This window comes from Oncorhynchus mykiss, chromosome 32 (assembly GCF_013265735.2).
Source record: "Oncorhynchus mykiss isolate Arlee chromosome 32, USDA_OmykA_1.1, whole genome shotgun sequence".
Taxonomy (NCBI): domain Eukaryota; kingdom Metazoa; phylum Chordata; class Actinopteri; order Salmoniformes; family Salmonidae; genus Oncorhynchus; species Oncorhynchus mykiss.
In genome coordinates, this window is record NC_050572.1 from 21216195 (window position 1) to 21238815 (window position 22621).

A 22621-nucleotide genomic window follows, 5' to 3' on the forward strand; every position below is an offset into this window, starting at 1 on the left:
CATGGGATAAACAAAAGTACAGTCAATAACACAATTGTCACACCCTGACCATAGTTTGCTTTGTATGTATCTATGTTTTGTTTGGTCAGGGTGTGATCTGAGTGGGCATTCTATGTTGGATGTCTAGTTTGTCTGTTTCTGTGTTTGGCCTGATATGGTTCTCAATCAGAGGCAGGTGTTAGTCATTGTCTCTGATTGGGAGCCTTATTTAGGTAGCCTGTTTTGTCAATTTGGGTTGTGGGTGTCTATGTTAGTTGCTTGTGTCAGCATAGTTATCATTATAGTGTCAAGGTCGTTATTGGTTTGTATAGTCTATTCAGTGAATAGTGAATTATTTAATTAAAAAATCATCATGAACACATACCAGGCTGCATTTTGGTCTGCTCCTAATGACGATTGTGACAACAATAGAAAAATCTATATACAATGTGTGCGAATGGAATAAGGAGGTAAGGCAAAAAATATGCCATAGAAGTGAAGTAATTACAATTTAGCAAATTAACACTGGAGTGATAGATGTGCAGATGATGATGTGCAAGTAGAAATACTGGTGTGCAAAAGAGCAAAAAAAGTAAATAAAAACTATGGGGACGAGGTAGGTAGTTGGATGGGCTATTTACAGATGGGCTGTGTACAGCTGCAGTGATCAGTAAACTTCTCAGATAGCTGATGCTTAAAGTTAGTGAGGGAGATATGTCTCCAACTTCAGTTATTTTTGCAATTTGTTTCAGTCATTGGCAGCAGAGAACTGGAAGGAAAGGTGACCAAAGAAGGTGTTGGCTTTGGGGATGACCAGTGAGATATACCTGCTGGAGCATGTGCTACGGGTGGGTGTTATGGTGACCAGTGAGCTGAGATAAAGCGGAGCATTACTTAGCAAAGACTTCTAGATGACCTGGAGCCAGTGGGTCTGGCGATGAATATGTAGCGAGGGCCAGCCGACGAGAGCATACAGGTCGCAGTGGTGGGTGGTATATGGTGCTTTGGTGACAAAACGGATGGCACTGTGATAGACTGCATCCAATTTGCTGAGTAGAGTGTTGGAGGCTATTTTGTAAATGACATTGTCGAGAATCGGTAGAATAGTCAGTTTTATGAGGGTATGTTTGGCAGGGTTAGTGAAGAAGGCTTTGTTGCGAAGTAGGAAGTGGATCCTAGATTTTCTTTTTTATTGGAGATACTTAATATGAGTCTGGAAGGAGAGTTTACAGTCTAACCAGACACCTAGGTATTTGTAGTTATATATTCTAAGTCAGAACCGTCCAGAGTAGTGATGCTAGTTGGGAGGGAGGTTGCAGGCAGCAATTGGTTGAAGAGCATGCACTTAGTTTTCCCAGCATTTAAAACCAGTTGGAGGCCACGGAAGGAGTGTTGTATGGCATTGAAGCTCGTTTGGAGGTTTGTTAACAGTGTCCAAAGAAGGGCCAGATGTATGCAGAATGGTGTCGTCTGCGTAGAGGTGGATCAAGGAATCACCCGCTGCAAGAGCGACATCACTGATATACACAGAGAAAAGTCGGCCCAAGAGTTGAACCCTGTGGTACCCCCATAGAGACTGCCAGAGGTCTGGACAACAGGCCCTCCGATTTGACACACTGAACTCTATCAGAGAAGTAGTTGGAGAACCAGGCGAGGCAGTCATTTGAGAAACCAAGGCTGTTGAGTCTGCCAATAAGAATTACGGTGATTGACAGGGTCGAAAGCCTTGGCCAGGTTGATGAAGACGGCTGCACAGTACTGTCTTTTATCGACAGCAGTTATAATATCGTTTAGTACCTTGAGTGTGGCTGATGTACACCCGTGACCAGCTCGGAAACCGGAGTGCACAGTGGAAAAGGTACGGTGGGATTCTAAATGGTCAGTGATCTGTTAACTTGGCTTTCGAAGACTTTAGAAAGGCAGGGCAGGATGGATATAGGTCTGTAACAGTTTGGGTCAAGAGTGTCACCCCCTTTTGAAGAGGGGGATGACCGCGGCAGCTTTCCAATCTTTAGGAATCTCTGCAGCTCTTTCAGAACCTCTGCTATCTGGATTTGGGTGAAGGAGAAGCAGGGGAGTCTTGGGCAAGTAGCTGCGGGGGGTGCGGAGCTGTTGGCCGGGGTTGGGGTAGCCAGGAGGAATGCATGGCCAGCCGTAGAGAAATGCTTTTTGAAATTCTCGATTATCATGGATTTATCGGTGGTGACAGTGTTTCCTAGCCTCAGTGCAGTGGGCAGCTGGGAGGAAGTGCTCTTATTCTCCATGGACTTTATAGTGTCCCAAACCTTTTGGAGTTAGAGCTATAGGATGCAAATTTCTGTTTGAAAAAGCTAGCCTTAGCTTTCTTAACTGAGTGTGTGTATTGGTTCCTGACTTCCCTGAAAAGTTGCATATCGCGGGACTATTCGATGCTAGTGCAGTACGCCACAGGTTGTTTTAGTGCTGGTCAAGGGCAGTCAGGTCTGGAGTGAACCAAGTGCTATATCTGTTCTTATTCTACATTTTTTGAATGGGACATGCTTATTTAAGATGTTGAGGAAATTACTTTTAAAGAACAACCAGGCATCCTCTTCTGACGGGATGAGGTCAATATCCTTCCAGGATAACCGGGCCAGGTCGATTAGAAAGGCTTGCTTACAGAAGTGTTTTAGGGAGTGTTCGACAGTGATGGGGGGTGTTCGTTTGACCACGGACCCATAACGGATGCATGCAATGAGGCAGTGTTCGCTGAGATCCTGATTGAAAACAGCAGAGGTGTATTTGGAGGGCAAGTTGGTCAGGATAATATCTATGAGGTTGCCCATGTTTACAGATTTAGGGTTGTACCTGGCGGGTTCCTTGATAATTTGTTTGAGATTGAGGGCATCTAGTTTAGATTGTAGGACGGCCGAGGTGTTAAGCATATCCCAGTTTAGGTCACCCAACAGAATGAACTCTGAAGATAGACTGGGGGCAATCAATTCACATATGGTGTCCAGGGCACAGCTGGGAGCTGAGGGGGGGTCTATAAAAGGTGGCAACAGTGAGAGACTTATTTCTGGAGAGATTATTTTTTTAAATTAGAAGCTCTAACTGTTTGGGCATCGACCTGGAAAGTATAACAGAACTTTGCAGGCTATCTCTGCAGTAGATTGCAACTCATTCCCCTTTGGCAGTTCTATCTTGTTAATTTAAAGTATATTCAGGGCCAGTTTTGTTCTGAAAACAGAAATTATAATTAATTAATCATTATAAAACACAAACGTGCTACTGCAAAAGTACTCATTTATCCATTTAAGTTATCAACTTTTATTACTTCAACAGTTAAGCGCTCATTGTACCAACACATTGGAACTTTGAAAGCTATTGATGATGTGTGCACGACATTGGCATGCACCTCACTAAATAGTTATTGACAAACAATCCACATATAACAGAAATACTGTATGTCCATTTGTACATCAAAATTAATTGTTTAGAAGCATACTGGCGCTGCCAATCTTTTAATTTCTTATTACAGTGATCTCCAACTAAACCAACACGAAGTGTCCCACTGGGCACAGACGTCAGTTCCATGTCTAGTTGTCAACTAACGTGAAATCAACAAAACATTTCGTAATGTCATTACATTTAGGTTAAAAGCTGGGTAAGAAAATTATGAAATTCCCTTATGTTAATTTGTGCAAATCCAATCAGTTTTCCACATTGATTCAATGTCCATAACATTGGCGCATTACAAACAGCATTGGTCATCTCTGCTCACACTCGAGGTACAGGACACACTGGTTGAAAACACCACTTAAAAGCGTAGTGACTCAGTTGAGTGAGGAACTGAACCGTTGCTCTGTACGACTGAGATGTAGTCATGCTGGTATTGTGTGACTGACTGCTCACAGGTAAGGCGATTTTACTTGCTTCACGGACGCCACTCAAATAGGAATGTTTCCTGGGGAGAGAAAAAGACAAAGAATGAAATGCATTGAAAATCTACTCTCACGGATATTATCTTTGCTGTGAAGACCTGGGCCTATATCCATGAAGTGTCTCAAGAGTAGGAGTACTGATCCAGGATAGGTTGTGCCTTTTAGAATAAGATTACATGGACTGGTGGAACCTGATCCTAGATTATCAATTATATTCTGACACTTTATGAATATGAGCCCTATAGTGTGATACATTGGGTTAGAATGATAAAATGGATCTTACCTCCCCAGCAAAGAACACTTTTCCTTGGACATTTCAGCGACGATGTCATAGGCCTCCAGTCTTCACAAAGACATATGACATCTGAGACCACATGTCTGCTCTACCACATCAAAGTACTTCACTTTCTCTAGGAACTCCTGGCCAAGACAATGGAAAAGTAATGAGGATAAGGTACAGGATAATACAAAAAAAGGTACATATTGCAGCTTTAACCTTTTTATTTATCCAGGAAGTCCCATTGAGGATAGGAGACCTCTTTTACAAGGGAGACCTTGAATATCTTGAAAATCTAATGTGTAGTAATGTAATATGTGGAGCAATGTAATGTAGTACTATAATCTGTGTAGTAATGTCCTCTGTGTAGTAATGCCATCTGTGTTGTAATGTAATGTGTAGTAACTAATTTAATCTGTGTAGTAACTAACGTAATCTGTGTAGTAATGTAATATAATCTGTGTAGTAATGTGTGTCGTAATGTCATCTGTGTTGTAATGTAATGTGTGTAGTAATGTAATATAATCTGTGTAGTAATGTAATGTGTCGTAATGTCATCTGTGTTGTAATGTAATGTAATCTGTGTACTAATTTAATCTGTGTAGTAATATAATCTGTGTATTAATGTCATCTGCGCAATATTCTCTTCCTAGTAGAGGGTTATTCCATTACCTGCTCATTGAAGACTTCACGCAGGACCTTCATGCACTGACCAGCAACATCTTTGTGGCCAAAGTAGTCTGCACCTTGGATCTTCTCGTCCTAAAAGCGGTATGGGAACGGCAATTTGCGGATTAGGTGTGTCAAGACACTGTTTTTGGTGACAGGATAAACCAGTTTCTTTTAAATCAAATCAAATGTATTTATATAGCCCTTGTTACATCAGCTGATATCTCAAAGTGCTGTACAGAAACCCAGCCTAAAACCCCAAACAGCAAGCAATGCAGGTATAGAAGCACGGTGGCTAGGAAAAACTCCCTAGAAAGGCCAAAACCTAGGAAGAAACCTAGAGAGGAACGAGGCTATGAGGGGTGGCCAGTCCTCTTCTGGCTGTGTCGGGTGGAGATTATAACAGAACATGGCCAAGATGTTAAAATGTTCATAAATGACCAGCATGGTCAAATAATAATAATCACAGTAGTTGTCGAGGTTGCAGCAAGTCAGCACCTCAGGAGTAAATGTCAGTTGCCTTTTCATAGCCGATCATTAAGAGTATCTCTACCGCTCCTGCTGTCTCTAGAGAGTTGAAAACAGCAGGTCTGGGACAGGTGAACAGGTCAGGGTTCCATAGCCGCAGGCAGAACAGTTGACACTGGAGCAGCAGCACGGCCAGGTAGACTGGGGACAGCAAGGCGTCATCATGCCAGGTAGTCCTGGCAATCAGTTGCTAGTGTTTTAAGTCAATCGGGTGATCTGGATACACTCATTGTGAAGGTGGATTTTTGTGGCATTTATAGCCACAGTGATTAATTGTACAGCACAAGTGTCTAAGAAGTCAAATAACCTGGATATCGTTATATCTGCAACTGAGAAGTTTTTGGGGCTCCAAGCCTTCACGGCAGAAACACTACAAGGACTTTTGTTGCTAGGAAATGTCCCGCCCTCACAGGAGGCTTCTGAACCTGTGTTGGGACCTGATTAAAAAAACGTTTTTTTAAATTTTTTTTACAGAAAAGCAGGTTCATTTTGTCTTTTTTCATTTATTTTTTTTGGTAGTTTGATCTTTTATTTTAACGCAAATGTTTTATTTTTGCGGACGGATCCTTATTACCCACCCGCACAGTTGGTGGCTGACTGTACATTTGATTGTTACGCCATTATACCATAGAAGTAGAAGAAGCTGCTCACTGGCTTGCAGTGGAAGAAGATGGAACGAGATGGATTTTGGCCGAGATTCTGCACATTTTCTCATCGATTAAACATTTGATCTCAATATAATCTGTTATAAACAGAGTGGACTAAGTTTTGTCGACTTTACCCTTTGCAAAATGAAATAAAAAACGCGTTGTTTAGAACGAGTGCAAAGGCGAATTGAGTTACTGCACAAGAGCACTTCACAAAGGAGGCGTTCCCTAATGGCAATATGCAGATGATGCCAAAACGCGCCAATAGGATCTCGCTAGCTCGTGCTTGGCTCTGCCCATTATGACTAATTTGTTCCCATTGGAAACGACAGGCTATGGTCAATATTGGTTTAGTTATACAAATCTTTGGTATTACCGGCTGGGCACATCAATCCTAGATGATAGTGTAGATCTAGCGGCTATACTATCGGCTTTAATATGAAAACACAGGGACATTATAGCACTGATAGAACAATGAGGTTTAGTTATAAAACATATTTAATGATTGTAATAGAGATTGCCAACATGAAGCTAACCTGCTGCCCAATTGATCATTAATCAGCTGTCCACAACTAACAGATGCGTGCAATTTGGATATATACGCACTAACCTGCATCTGGCAGCATGGCAGACTGTGCTCTTTTTCCGATTCAGAGTTTATTAATATGTTTGAGACGATTGATAACAATTAATTCTTACAATCTGCCAGCGAATGCTGTCACCAAAACCCCACTTCCGGTGTGTCAGAACGGGAAAAGTAGGCGTTTCGAGATGTGGTATTTTCTGTTTGTGGTAGTAGGGAGATAACCATAGTAACGGATACAAGCGCACATAGGTAGGTCTGAGGCCAACACAGAAGTCGGTGTTTTTGTGAGGCATCGACTGTAGTTATTTTCTTCCATGTATTTGTAATATTTGTTATGTCAACTAACTGAAACATTTCAGTTGTACACGCGGAACTCTGTAAAGCAGGTATTTTTTTGCACAAACGCGTTTGCAATGCTTGCATCGGAGGCTGCAATGACTAAAAGTTATTTGACAACTTCAACTGGATCGAAAGCCAAAGTGCATCGAAGAAAACATGCGATCCCAGTTATCAAACATATAGCAAAAGACAATGATCAAGAGAAACAGGAGGTAAGTTGTTTATATTTTTCTACTTTGACATGTTTTAAACTACTTTGTCATGCATTTCAAATAAAAGTTCACTTTGTCTTAGGAATCTGGATTCATGTTAATTTATCAAATGCGTTCATGTGTTTTTTCAGGTTCTCACTAAACCTATTGAACTCAGTCGTGTGATACATTTTCTTGAGGATCCTTTAGCAGTAAGTGGAAAATATTTGTCAACATAATCATTAAACTATTACTAGGTTAGTAACGAAATCATAAACTAAGCTATTAATTCAATGGAAATGCCAAATGTTAATCAAACATTTCTATCTCTGCTTCAGGCTACTTTGAAAGAGAGACAGATTTTTGCTTTGAAGAAAGTAGTGAAGAGATGTCAAAAAGGCTTTGTATCCTTCTTACCTGACTTTTTCTTGATTTCATTGGGCTGATTGATTATTTTCTGGTTCAGAACTAATTGTGCCAGGGTGTAAACTCTTCTGACTCATATCCCCTAATGATGTTTTGGAAATAGATAAGCCTATGTTGTTAGGCAGTGTCATGTCCTCCGAGTACCAAATGTAGACACATTGAATTCCCTAGATCCCAATTACCAGCTAATTATTTTTGGGTTCAGCATTTTTATTGCCCAGAAATAATTATACTTATGAGATATTGTACGTCTCCATGGGGTATTTTTAGACATCATTATTTCCATAGTTAGGCTACTTCTTCATGTGCTTATTTGTCCTTAAAATTACATTTTCAAGCTTTTGAAAGAGCTGGCAGATGTTTTTAAGATTTTATATATCTGTGCTGAGAAGTCCAAAGATCATCCTGAATATACTTCAGTGCTATGTGACTTACTGAAGATTTGTCGGTAAGTTGTTGCTTGTTTAATCGGTTATTCTTGCTTATTCAAACCAAATACAAGCTTACAGACTATAACTTGTATTACTTAGGCTTCCTTTTCTAAAGGAAAAGACCTCTGATGAAGTGACCTATGCACAGACTGTCAAAGAATCATTCTCTCAGATGGGTACGTAACGCATGCAGTACTGCTGTGGTCATACAAGCATCTATTGTCATCCAAAAGTGATACCAATTTATTTTATGTTTGCAGGGTTCCTGATGAGGGTGCCAAACGCTGAAGTGAGGAACCAAATCTGCCACTCTATTATATCCGTGTACAGCTCTGTGACATCAAAACACAGTGTGGATGGTATGGACAGTCTTTCAAAGCCTGCAGCTGCCTCAAAGCCAGCTGTTGCCTCTCACAGATTCTCTAAACAGTCAATGAGTGAGCCATTTTAAATGATATTGAGGTTGTGTTCGTTGTAAGACATTCACCTGTCTGAAATGGTGTACCACTTCATAGAAATATGCTTATTGTCTTCCGTTGTAATATCCTATTTTCTGTAGGACTCCACCCTACCAGCCTAGGCTACAGGGTGCAGCTGTTGGAGCAGAGTGGGCTGGCTGAGACTCTGGTCCTGTCCATGGCCCTCCTGGAGAACCAGCCTGCAGTCAAGCTCCAGGTCCTACAGACTCTTCAGATGCTCTCCAGCTCATCTGGTAAATAACAATTCAAACATGAATTGCTATAAAGGACTGGTGAATTAGTTTCTGTATGAATTAGTTTCTGTATGTTTCCCAACTGGCATAGTCTCAGAAATCCCAGACCTAGAGAAAGTCAGAACATTGGTTGTGTGGGACCCTATTTCCCTTTATAGTGCACTACTTTGGATTGGAGCCCTTCATCCTTCATCAGAGAAAGTAGCTCTTGAGATAATGTAGCTCTTTAAAGAAGGACCAATCATAGCAGTAACTTACAGTTTACCTCTGTCAATGTCAAGGAGTCATTCTCTATTTAATCCACCTCATACAGTCACATGTATGTTTTGTACACAGATGTGAACTGTAGCCTAATATTAAAGGCACAGGGGGCACAGCAGATCTGTTTCCATATGAATGAGCCAGACCCTTCAGGGCAAGTCCTGTTCCGCTCCTCGGAGATCCTATGGAACTTGCTGGAGAGAGGTTGCAAAGAGGAGGTTACAGCTCAATTGAGCAACATGGACTGTATTATGTATGTGACTTTTACCTACATTTTTTAAGAGCTCATTCACATTCTGCATGAGTGAGTGCAATAAACAGTACTCACATTAAAAAGTGTTTACAACCATTACAAATTAACTGTGTAATATGTGAAGGGAAATGAAGTACTAATGATTATTATCGTCTCAAACATAGGGCTCTGAAAGAGGCATTTTTGCACCAGCTGCTGAATGGCTTTCGACATTACGACTTCCAACTCAGGAATGATCTACTGGTGATCACAACTCTCATAGCTGAAAACCCCAAATCTCCACTCATTGTAAGCAAATTGTATTACTAAATCAAAGCAGGAAGTAAATCACAGGAATGTCATCAATTGTCAATAATCATACCACACTTCAAGCATCACATGTTATTGATATTTGTTTGTCTTCTCATCAGTGGTTGTCCTCATTTACAGGAGAGTTTATTTGCCAAGCAACTCATTCTTTTTGTTACATTTCCAGAACGTAAGCCTCTTTTTTTTGCCATATATAAATAAATAAATGATGTGTTTGTAAGTAGTGATAATGTTTGATGCATTATAACATGTAACAGATTTACTTTATCTTCCAAATGAAGTTGAATGGTCATGAACTATTTTGATATTATTTTTCTTTGTATCCAAGTCAAGAGTCACAACCCGTTGGTCCGCAACCTCAAGCTTTCCTATAACAATGAAGATTTTGAGATGAAAAGGTTGCTACTAAATCTGGTTGTTGTCATGTCAAAAGACTTATCTGCTCTGCAGGTGAATGAGTATTTTACTTCCGTAATGTGAACGATCGATTAGCTGCATTATTTAATGTTAGTGTGCCATTGATAGTCTGAAAAACATTCCAGAGTACATACAAATTATTCATACTCTCTGATGTGTTATAAACTGTAACTTCATACATGATGTTTGTGTCTACCAGCTGTTCAAAGAGGGCCATGTTGTCCTGGCCCTGCTCCACCTAGTGAAGCCCACTGCTGCTCCTCCTGAAGGCCAGTCAGGGCCACGCAACTGGACCCCTGTCCAGCAGGAGGAGCTGCAACTGCAGGCTCTGGCCACTCTGGCCACCGTGGCTCCACTGATGCTGGATGACTATATGATCTGCCAGGGAAACACCTGCCTTCTGCTGCTGCTGGAGTGGTGCACTGAGCGAGGTGAGGAGAGGGGGCACCCTGGGAACTTACCACGAACTTGGACAGGAGTTGAACAGATGTAGTGGTGTGTAGACAACGTTAGTTGCAGATGGACTTCTCCAAAGCAATGTTCTTAATTTCATATATTGGCTTGTATGGTGGGAGTAATTCAGAGACTGGTACCTCACATTTGTTTGGCCACTTATGATGACATAGCTATGAATTTAATGGAACTTGAAATTGGTCACTTAGTTTGATCTGCAACTATTGTTTGTATCACATTGTTTATGCCCAACAGATGCCTACTTTGGACAGGGCCATAGTTTCCATGGCACTGGAGGGAGGGGCAGTAAGAAGGCTCAGATGCGTTACTGTGTGAGGCTGCTGAGATCCATGGTGTCTCTAGGCAACGAAGCAATCAACCAGGACCTCTTTGATCAAGGAGCCATCAGCCAGCTGCTTGGTAATGACAGGCGTTACCTCCCCTTTTGGAATATTACAGCTATTATGGATATTTGGATTTTGATTCCAAATGCAAGCTTCTCAAAGTATCTGTGTTTTTCCATAATATTGAGCACAACTTTCCCAGTGATCATTATGCAGATGGAGGGGAGTCCTGAGGAGGAGGACGTTATTACCTTGGAGATCAAGGCTGACATTCAGCTGATCCTGTCAGCACTCTGCGAGAACAATCCACACAGAAAGGTAAAACTAAGGTCAAGAACCTTGATTACAGCGAGGACTGTGAAGAGACACACAGAAAGGTACAGACACACGCATACGTGCACAAGCGCTAGCACACGCACTCTACACACACATACATTGTAATATTGTTGTATGGTGGTATTATACATTTTGTATTATAGATATGTAGTGGTGTAATAATGTTATATGATATATTGTTTTATATTTTGTTTTATACGTTATGTAAGTGCCTTAGTGTGTTTGGACCCCAGGAAGAATAGCTGCTGCCTTGGCAGCAGGTATTGGGGATCCCTAATATATACAAATACAGCATCTTCAAAGAGGATATTGGAGAATTATGTGTTACTCACCCTCGTAACAGCAGTTAAAAAGCCTCAATGCACTATGATGTTTTCGCTTTCATTGAATTTAAATGGAGACTAAAATGGGTTTAACTCCATGCTATTATATGCCTCAGGAATTGTTTGGATCGGAGGGAGTTGAGATGACGGTGCATTTCCTCAAGATGAGCACTGAGAAGTTCTACAGTGGCCTGGGACACAACAAACTCATCCTCTCCACCGTGGATTGTGTCTGGTCAGTTCACTTACCAATACATCAGTTTACTTCTTCCATCTGTGACTCTTGTACTGTATGTTCTCATTTGTGGGCTGTTGTTTTACTGTAGGTCCTGTATTGTTGGATGCTACACCACAGAAGATGTGTTTTTGGAAAAAGAAGGCATTTTCCTTCTGCTTGACTTGCTTCATGTAAGTACACTATCTGGTGTGGCATCCTTAGGTGTAGCTCAAGCAGTACTTTTTCTGCTGCACCATGTTGAATTTCTGAACCCATCTTACCTGCAGTCGAGCCCTAGGAACATGCAGAACGTGGTCCTTGGAACCCTGCTGGAGCTGTGTGACAACCCCAAGACGATGTCTCACATCCTGGCCTGGCGAGGGCAGAAGAGCCTGACCACCCCGGGGCTACTCTTACAGCTCTGGAGGCAGGAAGAGGCAGAGCTGGGGGTGAGCAGAGACCTCTATGGAAGGATCTCAGGTGGGTCCATGGTATCATTCAAATTAAGTGGGATTACTGCTGTTAACAATCACACAAGGACAGTGAAATGCTATGCAGTGAGGTCAATACTCTTTGAATAATACAGTAAATGTTGCCTCTGTTTCATAATGGAGCTACAGTAACATCCTACTACTAAAACTACTAAAGCTAGAACTTTTTCTTCTTTTTTTTCTGTTTTATGGCTAGATCCCAAGAAGCCTATTCTGTGTTATTACCAAGAGGAGGAGGATTCCCAGGTATCACTGCCTGCTAACAGGCCTAGTGCTGCAGTGATGGATGTGTCTGAGAACCTTCGCTCCAAGATCTACTCTGTCTTCTGTAAACTTGGTAAAGGACAATTGACTACTATTTTCAAGGGACAGATTAAATCAAATCAAACTTTATTTGTCACATGTTGCTGAATACAACATGTGTAGACCTTACCGTGAAATGCTTACTTAAAAGCCCTTAACCAACAGTGCAGTTCAAGAAGAGTTAATTAAGAAAATATTTACCAAATAAACTAATGTAAAAAGTAACACAATAAAATAACAATAATGAGGCTATATACAGGGGGTACTGAGTCAGTATGCGGGGGGGTACAGGTTAGTCGAGGTAATTTGTACAGGTAGGGGTGAGGGGTGTGCATAGATAATAAATAGTGAGTAGCAGCAGTGTACAAAACAAATGGAGAGAGGGGGGTGTCAATGTAAATAGTCCGGTGGCCATTTGATTAATTGTTCAGCAGTCTTATGGCTTGGGGTAGAAGCTGTTAAGGAGCCTTTTGGTCTTAGACTTGGCACTCCGGTACCACTTGCCGTGCGGTAGCAGAATAAACAGTCTATGACTTGGGTGACTGGAGTCACTGACAATTTTTTGGTCTTTCCTCTGACACCGCCTAGTATACAGGTCCTGGATGGCAGGAAACTTGGCATCAGTGATGTACTGGGCTGTACGCAGTACCCTCTGTAGCACCTTACCGATGCCGAGCAGTTGCCATACCAACACCCTGAAATTTTGAAATTAACACAAGTGTATGCTTTACAGTAATGTGTGTTTGAGTTGTTTCCTTGGGTAAAATAATGCTTCTGATTCCAGGTTTTGAAGCCCTGCCTGGATTGTCAACGGAAGATTATATCACCCTAAGCATTGTCACCAGATATCTGGACTTTAAGGTGAACATTTGTGTCCTCTCTTAGCCTATCCTAGAATGTACATTTATAACAGGTCAGTCACACACAAATAAGCTTGATATGATATCCGTATCAGTCAGAACAGTGTCAAACTGACAAAGAAAAAAAGACCATGTCAAATCATGAAGAAAAACAGTTTTTTTGAACGGTAAGCTATCCCAATAGGTTGGCGAGGTGTGGGATGAGATCTCCAAAGAGTTGAGTCTGGAGGGAGTGAGACCAGTCACCCCTGACGAAGAGGCCCTGGATACCATTGCTAAGATGACAGAGGACACAGCCAGGAGAGTCATCACACAGCAGAGCAGCATGCTGGAGCAACGGGACAAGGAGGACGTCAGTGAGGAGAAACGCATGTATACAGAGGTGTGCGTGCGTGCCCGTGCCCGTGACATAATATCAGCTGGGGTCAAATGACCCCAATGTGTGTAAGGGCTCTAAAATAATTAAGGTCTGACTAAGTTATTCTGTTTATTTCTTAATTTCACAGATACGTTCCAACTGGAAACAGCAGGAGCTTACAGCCCAGTCTTGGGAGCATTTTGTGGCAAAGACATCAAACTACAAGATTTTAAAGGTTGTCCTATGTCCGCCTCAAGCAATTAATCTTTCTTTGAAAGTGCTATTTGTAGGGAAGACTTTGTGATTGATTACTTTATCAATTTCTATTTCAGGAGACAAAAGAGCATCAGGAGAGATCTATTGACTCTTCCAGACCTAAACCAAAGCATAAGGAAGCTATATTCCATCCTACACAGATTCATGGCTTACAAATTACAGTAAGTCATTGTGATGCAGATATTGTACTGTACTATATTGATAATTATAAACTGGGTGCTTCAAGCCCTGAATGCTGATTGGCTAAAAGCCGTGGTATATCAAAGGTATAACACTGGTATGACAAAACGTTTATTTTTACTGCTCTAATTACATTGGTAACCCGTTTATAATAGCAATAAGGCACCTCGGGGGTTTGTGGTATATTGCCAATATACCACGACCTACGACACTCCGCATTGCATCTTGTCTTAAGAACAGCCCTTAGCCGTGCTATATTGGCCATATACCATGACCCCCTGTTTCCATGCTTAATTTGTTGCTCTGATTTCCCCACCGCCTTAAAACAATTGTGTGTGTGTGTGTGTGTGTGTTTCAGAAATTCTGTGGGCGGGTGATGACTGTAGAGAGCACTCCAGCCCACCTGACAGGAGGGCCCCTGGCCAATACAGAGCTGGCACTGGAGAGGGTGCCCATCCAGGGTGGAGCCCTGAGGAAACTCCCCACTGCCACTGAGGACCCAGAGTATTTCAACACAGTATCAGTCAAATAAATACCCCACCTCCTCTTATAGCTTTGCTCAGTGTTTGTTCACTATTTACTACAGGTCTCCATGTACAATTTGGTGTGTTAGCTTCAGAGTGAACATACAGACAGGAATTCATCAATCCAGCATGAACAACCAAAATTAGACTACTAGTATCTACTAGGAACAGATATTAATGGATGGATTAAACAGATTTGAAATTATTAAAATTGTGCTGCAACTGAATTTTGTCATTGTGCCTAGGACTGATTTTTTGATTTAAATATTGATGTAGCAATCGACAGAATTCACAATCATTTGTGAGGACATCACCTCATTTTGACCTTCAGTGCACAAGGTGTTTCATTTGTGATGTCAGAGATACTTTTTATGATGAATATTCTACTTCCTCACATGTTTCGTGATGGTATAAACTATTTTGTGATGTGATTAGCAGTTTACATCAAGACCAGTATGTTACCAGCATCTGCTTTTGGCAATAATGTTTCAATTTACTGAGTGTGCAGGCTGACGGATGAAGTCATTTAGGAGGCCACAATCAGCATCCTGTAGTCTACCTCCCCCTCTGAATTGACTGCCTTTTGTGGCCAAACTGAACATGACTACACATGTTTGTATTCTGCAGACTATAGACAAAGACCCATACTAAACAAGGCAACTAGTGTGTCAAGATGGGGAAGATGGCGCTTTCCTGCTTTCCTTTGGTTTGAAAATATTGTTTCCATAAAGGAAATGTCTTTGGTTGTGCTGTGGTCAGGCCACTAGTTCTGGATGTGTTGGATGAAGATACATTTTTTTTCCCCACATAATGAAAGGTTATATACCACTTTCCAGTACACGACACACTGACGTCATGCACAGATGCGTGTGACTTTTGGCGGCAGTGAGAAAGCCTTTGCCATCATACTCCCATTCAACAAAGCCTAGATTTATGTTTTTATTACTTCTGAACAAAATCACTTTCTGGGGTTGTCATACGCTTACAATAATGTTTTGATTCTTGCTTGAACAGTCGCAAAGATTATATTTGGTTGTGATCTTTGCAAAATAACTATTTTGGATTCAGCAGTTGTTAGCTATAATACTAACGCTCATTGATTATAGGCTGTAGCAAAAGAAAAAGAGACATTTTACTGGTTGAAGTGTTTAAAAAATATATATAATACAGTTTATTTGCGATGATGACATAAACATATTAAGCATGACATTTATACAAGCCTTAAAATCTAATTTATAATTCAAAAATAGTGTGAAATGCACCCACAAGCAACATGTAAATAGAGCCTTTTTTTGCTGGAGTACTATAGGAACTCCTCCTTGTCCTGCCACCAACTTGCGCATCACCATCTTGCAGTGCTGTGCTGAAGCCATCGCACTCTCCCACCGTTGTAAAAAATATTTTGGAAGCTATATAAATGCATTTACTAATACATGTAATTTGGTCCTTGAAACATTTAATTGAAATACTGTCGAATTCCATTCATTCCTATGGAGGACTGCTCCAACTGGGGAGTACCAATATGTTGGTGACTTCAAAGCCTCTCAATGGCAATTAAATAGCATCAGCAATCCAGGGTTTATATACATCATTGAGCAAGTTGATTTTGTCCAACCACACCAGACACGATCAGGACACGCAGGTTTAAATATCAAAACAAACTCTGAACCAATTATATTAATTTGGGGACAGGTCAAAAAACAAACATTTACGGTCATTTAGCTAGCTAGCTTGCTGTTGCTAGCTAATTTGTCCTGGGATATAAACATTGGGTTGTTATTTTACCTGAAATGCACAAGGTCCTCTACTCCGACAATTAATCCACAGATAAAACAGTAAACCAAGTTTGTTTCTAATCTCTCCTCCTTCAGGCTTCTTCTTATTTGGACTTTATATGGCGGTTGGCAACCAACTTTAAGGTGCATTCCCACAACCACCTGGACTGGAGTGTGGAACTCAGTTCGTCTTTCAATCACTCACATGGGCATATGCTCCTAAAAACCAATGATAAGATGCCACGTGGGTATATACTCCTAAAAAGCAATGAGGAGATGGGAGAGGCAGGACTTACAGTGCTTCGAGCATCACAAATATGACAAAGTTCTATTTTAGCGCATGGCTACGCATGCTTGTTGACGCTCGCAAGCGGTGTGGGTGCAATGATTGAATAAACATGTATGTGTACATTTATTTTGCAACGCTCTCACACGTGACCGAGTGGTGTGGTTAGTATGTAACATTAGAACCAAGCCTTCAGACAATAATTTGAACATATACAATGCAAGAAGTCTTCCAGAAATGTCAGATATGTTCTCATAATTAGAAGTCATTATAATGACTTCCTGCTGGGATCATTGACTGCTTCTTACAGTGGATGCTATTGGAAAGGGTCCTGTTTTGGTGAGTCCGAAGTGTTACATAACACCCCTGCAGCGTGTTAACACACATGTTTCTTCAAGCGTGGACCATGCTGCACAGAAGCACACTCCCCTCTCCTCATCCTCCCATTTTTGGACTGGATGACAAAACCATATCTGACAGGCTGAGGCTTTTATGCAGTAAGGCGAGAGAGTGTGTCTATGTGTGTGTGTGTGTGTGTCTGTCTGTGCAAGACTGTGTCTGTGTGTTCAGCTTGAGTCTATTGAGCCAATTGGATGGGACTGGGGTTTACAAAGACCAGGGGCACATAGGAGCTTCCTCAGTATCACAGGCTTTCACTTTCTTCTAGTGTTTCGGATGGTGTCTGGGCTGATGCTGCTGCAGGGCTTGGTGAAGGTGAGGATTCACCGGGATTCCTTTGGATCCTGTCCTGTCTCTCTCTCTCTCTCTCTCTCTCTCTCTCTCTCTCTCTCTCTCTCTCTCTCTCTCTCTCTCTCTCTCTCTTTCTCTCTCTCTCTCCGTGAGATTATATTCTACACTTCTCCTAAAATTCAGGGTATTTCTGAAGTTATTTCTCAATTGTGGTATTGGTTTCATGTCATGGTTATTGCTGGTTTTGTTATTTTGCTGTCATCATGAGTTGAAGTTTGCTTGACTCTGGGCTTATAAAAGCTCCAATGGATCATGTCTTTCTTAAATGTTGAATTTGAGTTTGAAATGTAGGACTCATTGGTTTCTCTGTGATGTAAGAAAGAGGGCGCCATTCAGTGGACAATTAGATAAAAGAGGCTATGTTGGCAGCTATTGTGTACTTTTGGGCTGCATTTTTTTGTGATTTGCTGGTTAACTCCTGTAATAATTTGCAACATGAATGCAGTCCTTGTTGCAGAACAAATTGCATGGACATGAGATTCTAAAAGTGCATTCTACAGAAGTTTATGCTGGGTATTGTTGCCAAGGAGTTTAGTTCCCTTTTAGCAAAATGTGGTGGTAGGATCCCATGTCTATAGAAATAAATAAAGAGAGTCGCACACTCTACAGTTGAAGTCAGAAGTTTACATGCACCTTAGCCAAATACATTTAAACTCAGTTATTCACAGTTCCTGACATTTAATCCGAGTAAAAAGTCCCTGTTTTAGGTCAGTTAGGCTGACCACTTTAATTTAAGAATGTGAAATGTCAGAATAATAGTAGAGAATGATTTGTTTCAGCTTTTATTTCTTTCATCACATTCCCAGTGGGTCAGAAGTTTACACACACTCAATTAGTTTTTGATAGCATTGCCTTTTAATTGTTTAACTTGGGTCAAACGTTTCGGGTAGCCTTCCAACAAGCTTCCCACAATAAGGTGGGGGAATTTTGGCCCATTCCTCCTGACAGAGCTGGTGTAACTGAGTCAGGTTTGTAGGTCTCCTTGCTCGCACACGCTTTTTCAGTTCTACCCATAAAGTTTCAACAGGATTGAGGTCAGGGCTTTGTGATGGCCACTCCAATATCTTGACTTTGTTGTCCTTAAGCCATTTTGCCACAACTTTGGAAGTGTGCTTGGGGTCATTGTCCATTTGGAAGACCCATTTGCAACCAAGCTTTAACTTCCTGACTGATGTCTTGAGATGTTACTTCAATATATCCACAAAATGTCCCTGCCTCATGATGCCATCTATTTTGTGAAGTGCACCAGTCCCTCCTGCAGCAAAGCACCCCCACAACATGATGCTGCCACCCCCATGCTTCACGGTTGGGATGGTGTTCTTCGGCTTGCAAGCCTCCCCCTTTTTCCTCCAAACATAACGATGGTCATTTTGGCCAAACAGTACTATTTTTGTTTCATCAGACCAGAGGACATTTCTACAAATATACATTCTTTGTCCCCATGTGCAGTTGCAAACCATAGTCTGACTTTTTTATAGCGGTTTTGGAGTAGTGGCTTCTTCCTTGCTGAGCGGCCTTCAGGTTATGTCGATATAGGACTCGTTTTACTGTGGATATAGATACTTTTGTAGCTGTTCCCTCCAGCATCTTCACAAGGTCCTTTGCTGTTGTTCTGGGTTTGATTTGGTCCCATGGTGTTTATACTTGTGTACTATTGTTTGTACAGTTGAACGTGGTACCTTCAGGCATTTGGAAATTGCTCCCAGGGATGAACCAGACTTGTGGAGGTCTACAATTGTTTTTCTGACGTCTTGGCTGATTTCTTTTTATTTTCCCATGATGTCAAGCGAAGAGACAATGAGTTTGAAGATAGGCCTTGAAATACATCCACGGGTACACCAACAATTGACTCAAAAAATGATGTCAATTAGACTATCAGAAGCTTCTAAAGCCAAGACATAATTTTCTGGAATTTTCCAAGCTATTTAAAGGCACAGTCAACTTAGTGTATGTAAACTTCTGACCCACCGGAATTGTGCTACAGTGAATTATACGTGAAATAATCTGTCTGTAAACAATTGTTGTAAAAATTACTTGTGTCATGCACAAAGTAGATGTCCTAACGACTTACCAAAACTATAGTTTGTTAACAAGAAATTTGTGGAGTGGTTGAAAAACGAGTTTTAATGACTCCAATCTAAGTGTATGTCAACTTCCGACTTCAGTTGTACTGTATATACATAAACTCCCTGTAATTTATTGGGTAAAACACCAAATTTTCGGTAACACTGTGCCTGCCTTATTCAGTGTAACGTCATGAACACTTGAACCAGGTTGTTGACAAACAGTGCAATTAGTGCAACCAATGACAGTGTTGAGGGGTCCATCCATCTGACAGGCATATCAAGAAGCGGATTAAACAGCATGATCATTACACAGGTGCACCTTTTGCTGGGGACAATAAAAGGTCACTCTAAAATATGCTATTTTGTCACACAACACAATGTCACAGATGTCTCAAGTTTAGAAGGAGCGTGCAATTGGCATGCTGACTGCAGGAATGTCCACCAGAGCTGTTGCCAGAGAATTTAATGTTAATTTCTCTACCATAAGCCGCCTCAAGTCGCTTTAGAGAATTTGCTGGTACGTCCAACTGGCCTCACATCAGACTACGTGTAACCACGCCAGCCCAGGACCTCCACATCTGGCTTCTTCACCTGCAAGATCGTCTGATACCAGCCACCCGAACGGCTGAAGCTGAGGAATATTTCTGTCTGGGGAAAAACTCAGTCTGACTGGCTGGTGCGCTGCTGCCCAGTGATGTGAAATCCATGTATATTTTTGTTCATGTAGTACTGTCCTTTGATAAATGTCTCAGAATATCATTCTGGTCCTTATTCGTCTATGTTAACAGTGGAACATATTTTTGATTAGCTTGTTTACCTCCAAGGCTGAGTTTGTGCTTTTGGCTTGATATGGGAAGAGGGCTTGCTTATTGAGTCTTGTAGTTAAAACTACATTTTTCATTGTGTTGTCGATGTTTTTGCCTCAGTGTCTATTGAGGACTATGGTGATTATATTTATATTTTATGTTTTCTCTGCTGGCAGGTGCTGGACTAATCTGAGAACTCACAGTTGAAGACATGTTCATTAGACTGGGACGCCTGACCCCTGGATACTTCCGTCTCCTCCAGGTGACCTTGTCTATCTAGGGATGATTTTAAACCTTGGTTTATAGTTTATTTCCTGCACACACTGTTTGTTTTTAGAGTTTATTTGGAAAGTTGATATATTAGCATAGGGATCCATTGTACTGTAGGCTAGTTGTGATGGATAACAACACAGTGAAAAGTGGACATTAACATTTCATAGTGAACTACAGATGCAGACCTTAAGTGATTATATAATACAACACTTATGACGTCTTTTCTCACTGAAAGAACCAGCTCATATCGTTTGAAGCTTTTGCTGAATTGTACTTTCTTAAATAAAGGATCATTTTGATGTTAGCGTATTATCTTGCATGCCTGCCTCACAGATGTGAATAAAACAATACCAAAGACTTATTCCTATCAGGAAACAGAATTCTGTTACCGTGGTGTGGATCTGTCCTATGAGAGCTGTAAATATGAAAGACATGCAACCTATGGGACACTGTTTCCTACCTACTGGCTTTATTATCAGTGCCATTGCTAATGTGTGTGGAAAGAGCACTGTGTGCCCTTAACTCAAATCCTTAATTTCCTTGTTCAAATATTCATAGTGAGTGCCAGCGTAAAGGAAACTTGGAAAGTAGGCAACAATAGAACAGGATTGTTTCACAGTTCAAAAACAGTAGGGGCTGTGTGAATTGATGCCAATATAAATTGACCAAACCTTGTGTGTGTCGGGGTGTGTGTGTGTATGTTTGAGTGTTTGTGTGTGTGTATGTGTGCGTGCTTGTTTCTTCCCCCTGGCAGAGACAGGTCTCAGGTGAAGTCCAGATACAGCCGCAGAAAGGATTCATCAACCAGATCGCCATGATGATGGCCATGGTGGGCATGAGTGTGTCCTTCTACAGCGCCCGGCGGATGGCGGAGAAGTTCCATCTGAAAGAGAATGCTCCCTGAACAGTTGGACAGTGTGGCCCCTCAACTGGACCAGAGAGATGGGGGAGAGAGATGAAGAGAATCAGAGTAGGCTGCAGTGCTGCACTCCATCACCTTGCATTGCAGCGTTTGGCACCTTCACTAGAATTCAGGCCTACTCAAAGATGCCATGCCAAGATGGTTCTGTGGGCTGAGTGTTTGTTGTTGTTGTTCGAGAGAATGTCTGTGTTTGATGGAAGAGGATGGGTATCAGGAGCGTTTTGTCTTGTGAGACCATGCAGTCTTTAATAAACAACTGCTGGGTTTGACATACGTTTATCTTTGTATTATGATAACGGGAAAATGTAAGTGTACTGTGGGGAAATGGAAATGTGAATTACCAGTACTAATGCCCAATAGATTAAAATGACCTAACAACATTTTTAACTAAAGACATTTTTTGGAAGATATGAGGTGATCTACACATATCTGCTTATTTGAAAGATTTCAACATGTAGGCCTAGCATACTTACATAGGCTCCATACTAGAATGTCTTTGAACATAGCATGAATGCACATCACAAATGCGGGACCCCAGTAAGCGTTTAGTATTTGCTTTAGCGCTTTATCAGTTGAACATGGATGCCATGATAATACTGTAGCTCTGTGGTTCTGACAGAATCGGTGGTCTCCTCAACGTATGCCACTTCCAAACTGACTCTCAATGACATTTATATGTATATTTTATTAACAAGTATTTTTAATAGTTTACATTTTTAAATACCAAATAAAACTCACTATTTACTCAAAGAAGGTTCAATGATTTATTTGGCTGTAAAGTACATATACGAAAAATAATTTAATGTAATATAATCATCAAAGTCACTGATTTTTTTATGGGGGTTTTTCTGTTGATAAATGTGTGTATATGTCAGTGGTATGTGACCTATCAAGACTTGAGTATTTGTCATTCAAAGTCTTTGAAACAGTTATGCAACACCAAAGTGTTGTGGTGAAAATATTTCTAATTCTATGGGGTTATCCATGTGGAAGGTACAGTACATTAGGTTAGGGAGTGATATGGTCACACAGCTGCACTGAATGTATTGGGTGATTCATGTGAAAATAAGCTAAAGGAGGAAAATGTGGTTTTGACACTAGATGAATAAGATATCCCATTCAGGGCTGGAAAATTCCAGAAAGGTTCAATA

General features: G+C 41.1%; 1 protein-coding gene and 2 long non-coding RNA genes across 5 annotated transcripts; 2 read left to right on the forward strand and 1 right to left on the reverse strand.

Annotated features, from left to right (window-relative positions):
* Positions 1-3234: 3234 nt before the first annotated feature.
* Positions 3235-6747, reverse strand: LOC110488069. The gene is made up of 4 exons (XR_002468340.2): positions 6613-6747; positions 4831-4920; positions 4165-4301; positions 3235-3904 (listed from the first exon to the last, which is right to left on the reverse strand). It is a non-coding gene; the product is annotated as an uncharacterized LOC110488069 (long non-coding RNA).
* Positions 6727-14814, forward strand: LOC110488068 (cilia- and flagella-associated protein 69). 3 transcript variants are annotated; one of them, XM_021560050.2, is made up of 23 exons: positions 6727-7139; positions 7271-7330; positions 7457-7522; positions 7883-7992; positions 8075-8151; positions 8236-8412; positions 8535-8687; positions 9024-9201; positions 9366-9489; positions 9631-9679; positions 9839-9960; positions 10127-10358; positions 10636-10800; positions 10927-11042; positions 11500-11618; positions 11710-11791; positions 11888-12080; positions 12288-12428; positions 13179-13255; positions 13439-13636; positions 13761-13847; positions 13945-14049; positions 14427-14814. In XM_021560050.2, exons 1-23 carry the CDS (start codon positions 7002-7004, stop codon positions 14598-14600), a joined length of 2943 nt encoding a protein of 980 aa, XP_021415725.1. In that variant the 5' UTR covers positions 6727-7001; the 3' UTR covers positions 14601-14814. The 3 variants fall into 3 exon arrangements, with proteins under 3 accessions (XP_021415725.1, XP_021415726.1, XP_036827315.1); XM_021560051.2 differs by having other exon boundaries at positions 8236-8334; XM_036971420.1 differs by lacking the exons at positions 13761-13847; positions 13945-14049; positions 14427-14814 and having other exon boundaries at positions 13427-13564.
* A 2334-nt stretch (positions 14815-17148) lies between these two features.
* On the forward strand, positions 17149-22202 carry LOC110488070. Its single transcript, XR_002468341.2, has 3 exons — positions 17149-17367; positions 20452-20537; positions 21303-22202. It is a non-coding gene; the product is annotated as an uncharacterized LOC110488070 (long non-coding RNA).
* Positions 22203-22621: the final 419 nt, after the last annotated feature.

Excerpts from the sequence above, each read along its gene's own strand:
- LOC110488068 (XM_021560050.2), top strand. The coding sequence starts at position 7,002 with ATGCTTGCATCGGAGGCTGCAATGACTAAAAGTTATTTGACAACTTCA. Across the intron at positions 8,413-8,534 it reads ATTCTCTAAACAGTCAATGA|GACTCCACCCTACCAGCCTA; the intron begins GTGAGCCATTTT and ends TATTTTCTGTAG. Across the intron at positions 11,043-11,499 it reads AGAACAATCCACACAGAAAG|GAATTGTTTGGATCGGAGGG; the intron begins GTAAAACTAAGG and ends TATATGCCTCAG.